Source organism: Drosophila yakuba, chromosome 3R (genome assembly GCF_016746365.2).
Source record: "Drosophila yakuba strain Tai18E2 chromosome 3R, Prin_Dyak_Tai18E2_2.1, whole genome shotgun sequence".
In the NCBI taxonomy this organism is placed as follows: domain Eukaryota; kingdom Metazoa; phylum Arthropoda; class Insecta; order Diptera; family Drosophilidae; genus Drosophila; species Drosophila yakuba.
Genome location: NC_052530.2, coordinates 19,185,961 through 19,199,582, shown reverse-complemented (window position 1 = coordinate 19,199,582; position 13,622 = coordinate 19,185,961). Strand labels below are relative to the sequence as shown.

The window sequence follows — 13,622 nt, the reverse complement described above, 5'->3', positions numbered from 1 at the left end:
GGTTTTAAGCATATAGACTAATTGTATAAACAAATATTTAGGCAATAATTTATGGAAATATATATATATTTAAAAGCAAACCGTAAATATCTCGTGTGTTTTAATGGCAAACATCAGTGGGCACTTGGAAATATCTTGCAGCATCACGGTTCAACGGACAGCTAATTGCTCTGCCTAAGTGCTTTTTGCCACTGACTCTATCGACCAAACAAATACTGGCCATCTGGGTGCCGACTTTCGGCCAATAAACAATGGACTTGCTATGGAAATGAACTAATTTTAAACTTTTGCCAAATATAACTAAATGTAATGTAACTAACCGAAGTCAAATTCCGCAAGATTAAGCAATTCAGCGCGTGAAAATGAAAAATTACTTTTATTGGTGTGATCAAGGAACGCAAGTGGACTAGACAAAGCTAATCATCGTTGTCGCTGCCCGAACCGCTGCCGGAGCCACTGCCACTGCCGCTTCCACTGCCCGACTTGCTGCTGCCGCCGCCGCTCTTTTGGCTGCCCTCGTTGTCGCTGCCGCTGGCGCTGCCTCCTCCACCGCTCTTTTTACTATGGCCGCTCTTGACGCTGCCTGCGTCCGATTCGCTGTCGGAGTCGCGCAGCGCCTTGCTGGCCTTGGCCTTATCCACCTTCTTGCTGCGACGCGCTTCGAAGTCGGAGCCCTCGTCCTCATCAGACGAGTAGATGGTAGATGCCTTCACCTCTGCCTGGCCGGCACCAGAGCCCTTCTTGTATCGGTTCTTGATGGCACTCAAACTAATGGCGTTCTCATCATCGCTGCCATCATCGTGCTGGTAAGACGAGGTGCCGCCTCCAAGCAGCGGTTCACCCGCGCCCGGTTTCTTCTTCTTGGGCTGCGCCTTGTGCTGATTGCGCATCGCCTGACGCAGCTTGGCCTCCTCCTCCTTGAGCTGCGTGGGCCTGTCCGTGGTGGGATCCTTGCCCACCTGCGTCAGGATCTTAATGCCACTGGTCTTGCTGGATCGATCGGCCAGCGACATGGTCATCTTCTTGTGCGTGAACGACTCCGTGGAATGAGGACGGAAAGTTAGCTTGGTCCTGAAGACTGACTGGCCTTGCAGACCCGTACCTTGGCGGATGAACAGATGATTGTGGTCACCTAGAAGCGGCTGTCTGTAGGCGTCGAAGATCTCGTTGCCCAAGTGAAGGGACATGCTGCCGTCGGACCAGCGCACGAATCGCGCATTTGACTCGCGCACCATGTCGCCCTTGTTGTCCATGAACTCTCGCCATCGGATCGTGTTGCTCACTTTAAGCTTGATGCGCTGCCTGCCCTCCTCGTCCATTGTCTCCTCTTCATCGATCTCATCTTCATAAGTTTCAGAATCAAAAGGATGCGTGACCACTGATAAAAAGTTGGGAAGCTTGATGAAGTGCTGCTCTTTTCCTAGGTCTGCAGAGATGCGCGGAATCTCTACATCGATTCGGGTTTCCGGCAGCGGTTCAGGCTCATCCTCCTTGGGCGCCGGTTCTACTTGGCTCCCAACTTTATCGCGGGATCCCGATCTGGACCGGGAACGCGAACGGCTCATCGAACGACTGCGGGAGCGGGACCTGCTGCGACTTCGGCTTTTGGAGCGTGCCGGGGATTTTCTGGTGGCTGGTCCAGCCTCCTCCTCATCGTCACTTATATCATCGGCATCTCCAAATATGTCAGCCGCAGCGGGAGCTTTCTTTGCCTGCAATATTGAAATGTAAATACTTTTATTAGTAAGCTGAAGTATTCAAGGCTGTTGCTTTTCAAAAATATATAACTACATAGTTAAATATCCATATATTAAAGTTGTTCAGAGTGTGCCTTACCTCATCCTGATCGGACTCACTGTCAGTGTCGATCAGCCGTGATTTCTTTGCTTTGGTGGGTGATTCTTCCATGTCGCTATCGCTGCTGCTCTTGTTCTTCTGCCGATCAGAGCCACTTGCCTTGCGTGTCTTCTTGGACGCACCAATATCGCTGCCGGACCCGGATTCGCTGCGACTACGACTTCTATTGGGCGACGGCGTGCCCGTCTTGGAGCGTGATCTGGAAGTGCGACTGCCACTCCGGCTCCTACTTTTGCTGCGACTGCCGCTTTTGGAATTGGCACGCTCATCGTCTATTTGAAGATTGGGCGAATTGGACCGCGATTCCTCGTTGCCACTACCCTTGTGTGTACCGCTATTAGACCTGGATCGATAGCGGGCACTTTGTGCCGAACCAGATTTGCGACTTTGAGCGGATCCAGATCTCTGGGAGTTAGGAGATCCGGATCTACGACTGTGGGGGGAGCCGGATCTGCGGCTGTGAGGCGATCCTGACTTGCGACTTTGAGGAGAGCCAGATCTACGACTATGAGGCGATCCTGACTTGCGACTTTGCGGCGAACCCGATTTGTGACTTTGTAAAGATTTCGGAGTTCCAGATTTACGGCTATGGGCAGATCCCGACCTGCGACTGTGAGCAGATCTTGATCTCTTACTACGAGCGGAGCCAGACCGCTGGCTGTAGCGGCTTTGTGCAGACCCGGACCTGGCACTACGCGAGGACCCTGAGCCAGACCGGGATCGGGAAGACCTGGACCCCGATCTTGAACGATCGCTGCCACTACCCGACTTACGACTGCGTGGGGATCTGGAATACGAAGGGAAGCAATCAGCATTCTCCCAACGCCGTTTTTAAATATCAAAAAGTTACCCGGGTGCACTGCCTCCTTGCGGCGTGACACTTCGGCTTCCACTTCGACTCGAACCGGATGAACCTACATATGTAAACAGAGAAAATAGTATTTGCACCGGCAGGGAAGAAACCATTAGCCACTCACCACTGTCGTCGTCCGAGTTTTGGCTACCCATAATGCCAAGTAAAATTTGTGTTTAATCAGAAAATCTGCAATTAAAACAATTCGAGGCCGGGCAATAAAGTTGAGTTTGGGAGGCCTAGGCACTTTTACATTAATCGATAACTATAATACTCAAGGAGGTCTTAGCACAGGCACACCAGGTGGCAGCCCAATAACTGTTTTTGTCTATCGATTAAAAGTAAACAACTATTAAACTAATCACATAGGTGAATAAAATTGTCATTTTTAAAGAAAACAATTAAAATATTCTTTGAAATATAAAGAAAATGATGCACCAAACCCTTTCGTTGAAAACTACCGACTATCGATAGCAGCGCTGCATCGATAGCAAATTTTTACATCCCTAATTCCTGTGTGTTTGTATTCGTGACGGCCACAAAGTTTTTTGCGGAACATTTTTTGTGTACAATTTAAAGCCATTTCGGGCGCTAAAGAATTGTTTACTGCCCCTTCATAGTGGATTATAAGGACCCGGCCCCATTAAGTCCGAGTGCATTTGCGGGCAGGCGGCGTAAAAGACGCGCTAATCCAGCAGAGAATTTGCCCCATTCGCTGCTTCGGGTGAAATTTCAATGAACTGAGAAAACAAAGACAGACACATATACAAACACACGCACAGGGTCACAGACACAGTGCTTGTGCAGCAGTGTAGAAAGAAGCAGAGACAACAGCGCAATTGCGAGCGATTATTTACTTACAAATAAAATACAAAAAGGAAACATTACCAAAAGCCAAGAGACGTGTGTAACGTGCGCGACATTTGCATAAGCGTGAATATAGAAACTACAGTGTTCGCAAGAGCGGCGCAGAAAAAACGGACAGCCTCCGCCAGGCATCAACATCCTTCGACTCTCCTCTCTTTCACTCTCGCTCGCTGCCTCTTCGGCACGAAGACCACGCTGCATACAGACGAGGCACATATACATACATATATACACGCACAGCGGTATATATGCCATTTATTTAGGTACGACTCGGCGCGGAAAAGTACTAACTAATCTCGCTCCCGCTCCCGCTACGATCCTAGTTCCCGTTTCTTCGTTGAATCCTTCTAGCTTCCAGCGAGTGAGCGCTAGAGAGGGAGACACCAACAGCTAACCAACTGCTGCCCAGTGGGAATTAGCGGATTTTCGTATTCCTGCTGTTTCGCCAATCGGTGATCCGTCACAGTTACGGTTACGGCGCCAGGACAACGACTCCCACGTCTTCGTCCCGCCGGCCGCTTTGGAATGTTAAATGCGGTGAGAACGATCCAAGCAGTGTATGTTGTTGTTGCTGGACAGAGTGGAAAGCGAGCGTTAACAGTGGAAGAGCAAGAAGCGACAGTATCGTCTAACGTTTATTTAGGTAAGTTGCGCAGCCCTCCTTTCGGACTAGTTCTCTTATTGTACGTGCGGAATCGACCAAGGTTAAAGGGTTTACTTGGCCCGAGAGTTAGTCTACGCAGGCCAGTGATTTTTTTGTAAGCGCGGGCGCCAGTGTTGCAAAGCGGTCGTTCGATCAGCTGATAAAGTTACATGCGCGCAGGTAAAACAGCGATCGAATCGGTAGCTAGCCTGATAAATTCCTAACAGGGAAATATCGTTACCCTGTTTTCGTATTCCAGGGAGATTAGCTTCGGCGATATTACGGTGGCCGATAATATCCTGTTGCTGTAGATGTCACTCTTCAGAGGAGTTTAGCAAAATGAATTTTCGATAAGATAAAGCCAATATAGGCGTGTAAGAACGAATAAACGTAAGTGTATGAACTTAATTCTAGTGTTATTTACATACTAGCAAGCAGCATCAAAAAATGACTGGGACTTTTAAAGCATATCATTAAGACATTTATCAATCTTTAAATTGTCCCGTGGTGGGTATAATGTATAAAGCTTTGCGAATTCCAAAAGTAAATTTTACTGTACACATTTTTGCTCTGCACTTTACTGCACTGAACACTACCTGCATAATTGATCGAGGGACAAGTTAAGTTTTATATCCTTATGCACTCGCCCCGTTCTTCTCCCACTCCTTGGCATCCTGGTGGCAGTCATTCTGGTTTTCTCACCCACACCATCGCAATGGTCTTGGTCTCCATCTTATCCACACGGACTGTGTATGTGTGCCCACGACAAAGTGGAACAGCAATAATTGCCGCAGCCTTTCTGCTTATGTTTCTCCCTCTCCACCTCCTTGCTTACCCTCTCAATTTGCTCTACTCTCCTCTTCTCCTTCTCCTTCTGCTTTGTTTGCTGTCCGAATTCGCCAATCGGCAGCTGATGCATCGGCCATTTAACAGATTCACTTGGCGCGGGCGATTTTGTTTATAGCTATACCAGAGATGGTTGCCCTTATTGTGCATCCCCCTTTGCAGTGAAGGTAGTACTACCTATATATGGCTCCAAGCTTCTAACCTACAAGGTTGTGGTGGTTTGTTTTAATACGCATATGCTCGCATTTAGTGTGCGACAATTATCTGCGGGGAGCCGATTTGTTATCACTATTGTCCCCCTCCACTGAGTCACACAGTTTTTATTGTAACCTCTTGTTTATGGGCGAAGAATTTCCCGGATTCAGACATTTGACAGCAGTTCTCTGATTACTGCGCAGATGGCTCGATGAGTAGTTATGTTGGGTTTTGGATGCTGTTAGTAACTGGAAATTATCCAGTTTGAAAAACTAAGTATTAAGAAATTATATAAGGGACTACAGAGCTTACAGATAGCAGTTTATGCTTTAGGAGGCACTTTAAAATCAGATGTGGCCAATAGGAAATTCCTTAACCATTACAAATTACTGTTAATGTGAAACTACCATGTCGACGCTGATATGCGTTTTTATTTTGGCCGACAGCATAATAACCGACAACCCCTTCCTTTGCAGATTATGGCGAATTTAAATTTTCAACAACCCCCGAGAAGTATAGCGAACGCGGCATTAGCTGGCCGGACAACAGGCGGATTCGGTGGTAGCTCCTTGGCTGGCCATGTGACGCCCACGTCGGGCATGTTTCAAACCGGTAAGCAGTTGTGAATCCAAAGCTTTTTTCGTAGCACCAACGCACATTTGTTGCCATAGACTTCGCCAACTCCTATCCAGGAACGGCGACCTACGGACAGGCGCCGCAGCAGCAGCAACAACAGCAGCAGCAACCCCAACTGTCGCCGAACCGGAATGCCCAGCTGTCGGTCGGCGGACCCGCCATCTCGAGCGGAAACCGGAACACCAACCTCTTCGGCCAGCGGCAGTTTGTGGAGCGGCGAGCCATGCAAGGATTGGGCACTGGCCCCATGGTAAGCAGTGCAGCATTACAACTAAGTCTCACTCCTCCAACTCGGTCGTGTCCAAAGTTACTTAATATAAAACTTATAACAATATTTAACCCTGATTAAAAAAAAAAATCCGTTTTTAATTTACCATTACACCAGCACGGATTATACGAAATTGAAATGAAAATTTTTCCTTGTTAGAGGAGATATTGGTCCTGGATAGGCTTATGTTTAAAAAAGATCTTAATATTTATTATTTATAAAGGATATAAGCGTAATGTATATTTGTAAGTAGCCATATAAGGATCTACCTTTCCATTGCAGTAAATAAATAAATAAATTCATATTTAGATTACATAATAAATGATTGATCTATTAAGATTGAGTTGGAGATGTTAGGCATTATTAATTATATAACAATTTGTAAAGACTTGGCTAATAATAATTCCTTTACGCAGTCAAACATGGGCAACTTCATGCAGACGGGTCGCGGCGGCTACGGAACGGGCGGAGGCGGTGGCGGTCCTTTGAATAACTTCCACGTGTTCGGCGGCGGTGGGAGCGATACCTCCACGCCTGCTCTGCTCGATCCCACGGAGTTTCCCTCGCTGACGAATGCGCGCGGCCAGAACGACCAGACACTGCCCCAATCGAATCCGCTCCAGCCGCCGGGCAGCAAACCTTATGGTAATTTCTTTACCTCTTGTGAGTTCAAATCAAAATCCACTTCTTTTTATTTATTTCTGTTTTTAAAATTAAGTTAAATTATTAAGAATCGGCTGTTTGTGTTGTGTTGTGATCAGCTCATTGGGCCCACTTTGTTATGCTACGCTGTATTTTTGACTAATCTCGGGTGGTGGTTGTGGATATGGCAAAATTTAAATATGGACAGTAATACAGACAATAATGGAATCAGAAAATTTGAATTTGAAAATAAATTGGGTTGAACATGTTGGCTGATGGAAACGACTTCTATATATGCAATCCCATTTGTTTTAAAAGATGTATAATATTCAGAATATATTCTTATAATCGATGAATTTAAACTGTTCACATAATAAAAGACACTTTTTAAATTCGTAGTTTGGTGAAGGATTACTTTTAATTTACAGTAAAATGTGTTAAAACTTAAACTTATTGGTTAAATTGTTACTCCATCTTTTCCGCGCTTCTATTATAAAAAGTAAATCGAGTGTATTGTATAAGCTTAAACTTATTTAGTACGTCAATTCTTCGCTTCACTCATTTCCCCTGGGCGACCTTCTCGCTCCATTTCTCATTTCAGTTGGCATGGTGAAGCAACCGACGTCAGAGCAATCGGAGTTCACGATGTCTAACGAGGACTTCCCTGCGTTACCGGGCACCCAAAACTCGGACGGCACAACGAACGCGGTGGGGAGCGTCGGCGGACCAGGAGGCTCCGGAGGTGCGTCCACAGACAACCACTTGGATGGCACGGAAAAGCCGATTAATTCGATAGTGGTCAGCGGATCAGCGAGCGGGAGCAGCGGTTCCAACGTCGGCGTTGTAGGCGGCAATGGTCTCGGTGCCGTTGGCAGTGGTATTGGGGGCTTGACAGTAGGCGGCGGCGGCGGAGGAGCTGGTAGCTCAGGAGGCGGAGGAGTCGGCGGCAATGCAGCCAGCGGAGTTGTCGGCGGTTCTCACGTGGGACTGGTGGGCAGTAACAGCGGCATTGGCGGCGTCAACAGCGTACCCAACAGCAATGCCATGATGGGCGTGGGCGGCGGCTTGGGCAGTGGAAGCGGCTCTTCTGGGAGCGGAGCGGGCGGCGAGCATCTGAACGATAATTCCAGCAACGATAAACTTGTAAAGAGCGGCGTGCAAACTTCGCCAGATGGTAAGTGCCTGAACACTTATCACAACATTTATTTAGTACCAAACGCTGAAGAGAGCTATTTGTCCTTTGACTCATTTAATCCACAAATAATGCAACCATGAAATATTTGATTTATTCAATAATGAAACATTGTTAATGTAACAAAATTACCTTTTGTACGTTTTGTATAATTAGGCAAGGTCACAAACATACCAGCGACCATGGTGAACAACCAGTTCGGCATGGTTGGCCTGCTGACGTTTATTCGGGCTGCAGAAACGGATCCCAATCTGGTGACGCTCTCCTTGGGTACGGATCTCACGGGTTTAGGCCTGAACCTTAACTCGCAAGAGAGCTTGCATACAACCTTTGCTGGCCCCTTCGTCGCACAGCCCTGCAGGTCAGTTTACTTTACCACACAAGTTGGTAGGCAGAAGAACATAAAGCTTGAGAGATACAACATTGCTAAGTTACATAATAAAAACTTATTTAATAATATTGTATTTGTATTTATTTTTTTGCAGAGCACAAGACGTTGAGTTTAACGTGCCACCCGAATATCTGATTAACTTTGCGATAAGAGACAAACTAACAGCGCCAGTACTGAAAAAGCTGCAAGAAGATCTGCTCTTTTTCCTTTTCTACACGAACATCGGCGATATGATGCAATTAATGGCAGCTGCTGAATTGTGAGTACTTCCCACGTAACCTCCATTATTTAACCTATATACTAAAACTCTGATCTGATCGCAGGCATAGTCGCGAGTGGCGGTATCACGTGGAGGAGAAAATATGGATAACTCGAATTCCTGGCATTGATCAATATGAAAAAAATGGTACAAAAGAGCGCGGCACCTTCTACTACTTTGATGCGCAAAGTTGGAAACGTTTGTCCAAGGTGTTCCAAATAGATGCCGAGAAATTAGATAAATGTCCCAATATAAGTGCGTTTATGAATGGACAGTCTGTATAAAATTAATAAAAATGAAAAAAATTGAAAAAGAACATATTCTGTTGTTTTTGCATTGCAACAAGGACATTCAACACTAACATGAATAATAAGTTTTATTTTAAAAATTACAAAATTTACTTGAGTTTTACTTCTACAACGGTGTTAGGATACATACATACATACAGCTGCGGATTAGGGATTAGTGTTTTAAAGGAGCTGAAATACCTTTTTAAAAAGGTTTAATAATTCACTTTTTAGGAAATGAAAAAAAATCACCTGTTCTATGAATTCTTAACTTATTTAAGGAACTTTATTAAAAATAACAAAATAGCGCGAAAAAAATAATAGCATCACTTTATGAAAAATGCTTTAAACTTAAAATATAAACTTAACAGTAACAAGTTCACTAATAACAAGTGATTGCATATTAAAACTACGCCCATCCCACCAATTTACTATTATGTAGTGTATCCTTTATTAGCAATAAGAGCTGCGAAACGTTTTGGCATTGAGTCAACCAGGTCCTGGCACCGTTTTGGGGATATTTGGTCCTGGAGCTCCTCAATCACGGTCCATAGGCTTTTGTTATTAGTTGGCTTAAAAGCTGCAACTGGCTTTTTAATATTAGACCACAGTTTTACGATGATGACTTTACATGATGCCTTTGAAGCTTGTCACCAGGTCTCTGCCAACAGTATCCGTTTAAAAACGTTTAAACTTAGATTCGTCCGACCAGATAACATGTTTCAACACGTTTTGAAAAATATTTTTAAATTTTTTAATTTTATTGATTTGCTATTGTCTAGCGATATGTCAAAATATTTTTGTCACTCCCATAACGCCCACCGTTTCTAATAAATGTTAATGTTAAAAAGTCATTTTCCCACTATCTCTGAATATACCTGTTATCTCCACTATAGCGTATTCTTTTTTTTCACATTTATTCTATTAGTAAATCTACAGTTTTCTTGAATGAACAGCAGCTGCACCTACCGATGATACTCAATGATAGAAATTTTGACATATGTATGTGGATACATAAATCTATGGATATTGATAAGCAAAACAACATTTTATAGCTTATGGACGGCAGGCAGATTAAAGCTTTATTGATGTGGCAAGAAGCATTTCGTCATTTTGGTACCTTTTGGGAAGATAGTCATTTTAAAATTTAGCAATTGGAGTGTATGTACTTTGTACTTCACGAGTTTCAACTAGTGTAAACGCAATGTTTTCTTAGCAAAATCGGTTATCGCACTTAACAGCACTCGGTGCTATGTTAACGTCCAAGACGTTAACAGAAGCAAGAGGAAGAAATTAGAGTTGCCTACGAAAACAGCGCCTGCGCCTCGGAATTTATTTGAATTTGTCGCTTGTGGCGTCGCTTGTGCTGAATATGAATACACCAGGTATAAGCCTTTTTCAGGGGGCGGACACCCTCAACGTGAACTCCACACTGGACCGTCAGGAGGAGGAAGAGGCGCTGCAGGATCAGAAACGACGCGACGAAGAGGTAAGTGATCTGGGAAATCCTGGTAAACAATGTCACCGATTCCAATTCTACGCCAGCTTGGGCAGATCCTGGTGGGCGCCTTCGATGACCTGGATGATCATGAGAACACAATCGACTCGACGACGAATTACCAGTCGGATGTGGAACAGCCGCCTGTCCTACCCAACTACCCATCACATCAACACCAAAAACCCCTGCACGACGATCCTCAGCGAACCAACGAGATCGAGATTCACCGCCTCAAGATGCTGCTGGAGTCCAAGAATAACGAGCTGCAAAACATCCACCAGGAGTCAAACGCTGCGCATACAAAATTGGATGAGTTACAGAAGCACCTGTCTATCACGAAAGCCGAGCTGGAGCGAGCCTTGCGGGAGAAGCAAAACACTCACGAGTTGCTGGTGGAGACCAAAGAGAATTGCTCCAATAAGGACAGCGACATAGACAAGCTGCGGTCGGAAAAGAAGCAGTTGGAAGAAGATAACACGCGCCTTGTTGGTCAACTAGAGACCACTAAGACCATGCTATCGGACGTCCAGCGCAAATATGACATGGTGCAGGCCAGTAAGCAAAAGTGGGAGGATCGGAGCGCCGATCTGCGTGTGAAGCATATCGAGGACAGGCACCGAGCCCAGTGCGATCTTTTCCAGCAGCAACTCTGTCAGATGAAGGATACGCTTGATCGCAAGCAAAATGAGTTGGATCAGTTAAACTCGCGCTACCATGCTCTGCAGTCTGGTCATGAAACAATGCTTTTGGATAAGGCCGCCAAGATTAACGAACTTAGTCAAGCTTTGGATGACGCCCAAGTGCGCTGCAATCAACTAAGTGCAAGACCCGATTTGCAGGCTGAAAATCATAGGCAGCAGCAATGCATAAGTGACTTGAAAGCTCGCATTGCATATTTGGAGAAAACAGTCGCTTCGCTTCATGAACGCCTAAACGAAACCACTGCGGAACTAGACCTGATGGATTCACTTATTCAACAGCATCAAGCGGATGAATCGCCAACTGGTCGGCTAAGTCAAGTGGGTGGATCGCGCCTTGTTGGTAGCACACCACTGAATCCTCTAGACAGAGTTAGTCACATCAAGCAGGAGTTGTATCGAGCCCTGGCCAACCTCAAAAACAAGCGGGAAGAAGTGCGACGGCTAGAGAAGCTTTTGGAGGAACGCAACCAGGAACTGCGCGTGCTACGCGACCATGAAAATCAATCCCTGGTCCAACTAGAAACCCTAAAGGAAGCCAAAATGCGCCTAGAGAACAAAGTGAAATCCATGCAGCAGGAGTTGGAAGAGCAACAGCACAAATCACAACAGGAGTCGGGTCTGCATTCACAACTGCAAACCATCGAAGCCGAGAGGGATGCACTAAAGGAAAAACGGCAGCAGATCGAAGAACAACTCAGGAATGTAGAAAAAGATTTGGAACAACTAAAGCAACATCACGAGAGCCTTCAAAAAAGTTACGATCAGCTTTCGCAGGATAATCGGCAGTTGCGAACTCGAGCAACTGCAGACAACCTGCGCTTGGAGCTGGAACGCCACAAGATTCTGTTAAGAGATTCACAGAGCGAGGTAGAGCGGCTTAAGAAACTGTACTCTGACATCGCCACAGACAAGGAGTCATTAGACTATGAATTAAGGAAGCTAAGAGAATCGGACACGCTTAAGGAGTTGCAGGATCAACGTCAAAATTTGGCCACTGTTCAGCGAAATTTGCAGTTGGCGGAGATGAAATCCGAGGAGCTAAAAAAGCTTTTAGAAATGGAGAAACTCAGCCACGAACGCGATCTGCAGACCTTGCGCCAAATGAGCGAGCGGGAAAAGCGCAAAGGAGACCTTGCGGTGGGCAAAGAAAGCTTCGAAAACTGCAGCAAGTGCCTTGAAACTAAAGCAGAAATTACCAAGGTAAGCGAGTACACAGCTTCTCTAACAAAAATTTTTAATACTTTTACTCTTACTTTTTAATAATTCACTTTTAGTTGGAAATTCAGTTGTTAAAGCTCCAAAACGTGAACTCAATGCAGGCCAAGGAACTCGAAGAATTGGAACACGAACTGGAGCAGTCAAAAAGTTTGCAGGCCGCGATGCAGGAAAAAATCGAGCTTTCAGGAAAGCAGGACGAGCTCATTAACGATCTTAAGGAGAAGGCCAAGCAGTTTGAGGCGTACATTAGGCAGCAAGAAGAGCATAAGCAGCAGAATAAGACGCTCAGTCCGAAATCAAATTCAGAATCCTCGGCTGAGCCATCGCCAAAAGAGCTTACCCAGAATCGAATAAGGTTGATCGAACAACGAGTTCGCGATGAGATGGCCAAACTTTTTGCTGGTGAACTCAAGAAGTTTACCACCCGACTGCAGCAATCTGAGGAGCGGAGCCAATGCCTCCAATGGGAATACCAAGCGGTGTGTGGAGAGCTGCAACAGAGGCAAACGGAGGTGGATCTCCTAAAGCAAACTATCCTAGCAGAACGCGAGAATATTGATGAAATTCTGGCCGGCAAGGAAGAAAAGCAAAAAGAAATGCTGCAGAAGTGCCGCCAAGAGCTGCAAGCAAAGAACCAACGAATTGCCGAACTGCTCCGAGAAGTGGAGGAGCAGCACGCCAGCATCGACTCAGAAAGACAATCTATGAAGGCTGTTATGGCCCAGTGGGAAAAACAGCGTCAGTCAGTCGACCAGGTGGAGCAGCACTGGCGCAAGCAGCTGGAAACGCTGCGTACCACCCACGAAGAGGCGATGCGATCCGCACAGCAGCGATATCAAAGTGCCAAGCGCACTGCCCACAATTACAAGTTGTATGCTGAGGACAAGGAGGCACACATGAAACGCGAGTATGAGCGAATTAAACATGAGTACGAACTATCGCTCGCCAAGATCGAGGCGACCATGAACCAGCACCTGGAGCGCCGGAGTCGCGAGAAGCACCGCGATAAAGAAAACGTGCCGAGCAATAGCAGCAACGACCCAGTCGGCAGCTTGAATAGAAAGCCCAAAGGCACAGGTCACAGCTGAGTCTTAGGAAAAAGGTTATATTTGCCTCTTTAGTGGAATATCGTTATTGGATGCACTGCCAAATTGTTTTAACAAAAAAAGTCGATGTACATTCCTAACAACATTGTGCTCTTCTAAAATATATAATTCTTTAATATGATTTACTACATCTAAATCTACTAAAATGTCAAATTGAAAGTTT

The 13,622-nt window shown here is 45.6% G+C and overlaps 3 protein-coding genes and 1 long non-coding RNA gene across 5 annotated transcripts; 2 read left to right on the top strand and 2 right to left on the bottom strand.

The window, feature by feature from the left end:
* Window positions 1–357: 357 nt before the first annotated feature.
* LOC6537494 (another transcription unit protein) lies at window positions 358–2,990 on the bottom strand. The gene is made up of 4 exons (XM_002098006.3): window positions 2,835–2,990; window positions 2,708–2,771; window positions 1,837–2,644; window positions 358–1,712 (listed from the first exon to the last, which is right to left on the bottom strand). The coding sequence occupies exons 1-4, from the start codon at window positions 2,863–2,865 to the stop codon at window positions 417–419; spliced, it is 2,199 nt and encodes a 732-aa protein (XP_002098042.1). The 5' UTR covers window positions 2,866–2,990; the 3' UTR covers window positions 358–416.
* Window positions 2,991–3,221: 231 nt separating this feature from the next.
* LOC6537493 (regulator of gene activity) lies at window positions 3,222–8,965 on the top strand. 2 transcript variants are annotated; one of them, XM_015192888.3, is made up of 9 exons: window positions 3,222–3,840; window positions 3,929–4,220; window positions 5,738–5,873; window positions 5,933–6,147; window positions 6,582–6,828; window positions 7,409–7,981; window positions 8,156–8,360; window positions 8,485–8,649; window positions 8,714–8,965. In XM_015192888.3, exons 3-9 carry the CDS (start codon window positions 5,741–5,743, stop codon window positions 8,931–8,933), a joined length of 1,758 nt encoding a protein of 585 aa, XP_015048374.1. In that variant the 5' UTR covers window positions 3,222–3,840; window positions 3,929–4,220; window positions 5,738–5,740; the 3' UTR covers window positions 8,934–8,965. The 2 variants fall into 2 exon arrangements, with proteins under 2 accessions (XP_015048374.1, XP_015048375.1); XM_015192889.3 differs by having other exon boundaries at window positions 3,222–4,220; window positions 6,582–6,810.
* A 42-nt stretch (window positions 8,966–9,007) lies between these two features.
* Window positions 9,008–9,834, bottom strand: LOC120321816. The gene is made up of 2 exons (XR_005561537.2): window positions 9,568–9,834; window positions 9,008–9,516 (listed from the first exon to the last, which is right to left on the bottom strand). It is a non-coding gene; the product is annotated as an uncharacterized LOC120321816 (long non-coding RNA).
* Window positions 9,835–10,204: 370 nt separating this feature from the next.
* On the top strand, window positions 10,205–13,612 carry LOC6537492 (golgin subfamily A member 6-like protein 22). The gene is made up of 3 exons (XM_002098004.4): window positions 10,205–10,425; window positions 10,482–12,335; window positions 12,410–13,612. The coding sequence occupies exons 1-3, from the start codon at window positions 10,309–10,311 to the stop codon at window positions 13,439–13,441; spliced, it is 3,003 nt and encodes a 1,000-aa protein (XP_002098040.1). The 5' UTR covers window positions 10,205–10,308; the 3' UTR covers window positions 13,442–13,612.
* Window positions 13,613–13,622: the final 10 nt, after the last annotated feature.